Here is an 818-nt window from a genome sequence, read left to right as displayed (position 1 = left end):
GGAGGGGGAGGAGGGGGGATACAAGCTGCTCCTCTCTCCTTCTCCTCTGGGCAGTCAGTCATTGCCAACCCCCCAGCCTCCTCACATGGTGGAAACTCATCGTCCGGCGCGGTGAGGGTGGCGTCCACGGTGGTGACCAACGTCATGCGTCCTGTTATCAGCACGCCACTTCCCATCACCAGCAAACCCAGAGATGGAGGCACGTCGTCCAGCCCCCATCCGACCGACAGGAAGTCGCACACACCCCAGCAACAGCCCCAACTGCTGATCAGTTCAGGGGCAGGAGTGGCAGCTGCGCCCCCTGGGGGCGGGTGCTACTCCTCTTCCTCACCCAGTCCTCTCAGTGGGGGGTTAGGCCCAGGTGGAGTGCTGACTAATTTAGTGTTAGGGGGCGCTCTCTCTGCACATCCTGCAGTGCAGCTCATCAACCCCTCCCCACAGCCGCAGCCCCCCCATCAGCAGACCCTCTCCTCCGCCGCGGCCCCCGCCCCTCACAGCCAAACCAACGGGCCGCTGCCCCTCCCTCTGCTCCAGTCCCAGTTCCTTCCTGCCTCCTCGTTGGCAGCACCGGGGGGCAAGGCCATCACCCAGGTCCAGTACATCCTCCCCACTCTCTCTGCCAACTCCAACCCCAAGAGTCCACCCCAGCAGCTCAGCCAGCCAACCGGCATCTTCAACCTGCCCACGGCTCCGCCCACTCACATGTCCTTGGCGAATGGAAAGCAGCAGGGTACGGGTTCACTGCCCGGATATACGTCCAGCCCGGCGGTGGGAGTGGTCAGCCCAGGGACCCGAGGTGAGCCCAGAGCAGCAGACCC

General features: G+C 64.5%; 1 protein-coding gene across 1 annotated transcript in view; it reads left to right on the top strand.

Annotated features, from left to right (window-relative positions):
- The window catches only part of cicb (capicua transcriptional repressor b), a 38978-nt gene that overhangs the window by 33219 nt on the left and 4941 nt on the right, over window positions 1-818 (top strand). Inside the window, 1 exon segment of the mRNA XM_025061344.1 lies at window positions 6-796. Within this exon segment, the coding sequence (XP_024917112.1) occupies window positions 6-796 (791 nt within the window).

The sequence above is a fragment of the Cynoglossus semilaevis genome, chromosome 13, assembly GCF_000523025.1.
Source record: "Cynoglossus semilaevis isolate Cse_v1.0 chromosome 13, Cse_v1.0, whole genome shotgun sequence".
In the NCBI taxonomy this organism is placed as follows: domain Eukaryota; kingdom Metazoa; phylum Chordata; class Actinopteri; order Pleuronectiformes; family Cynoglossidae; genus Cynoglossus; species Cynoglossus semilaevis.
This window is presented reverse-complemented; position numbering and strand designations above follow the sequence as displayed.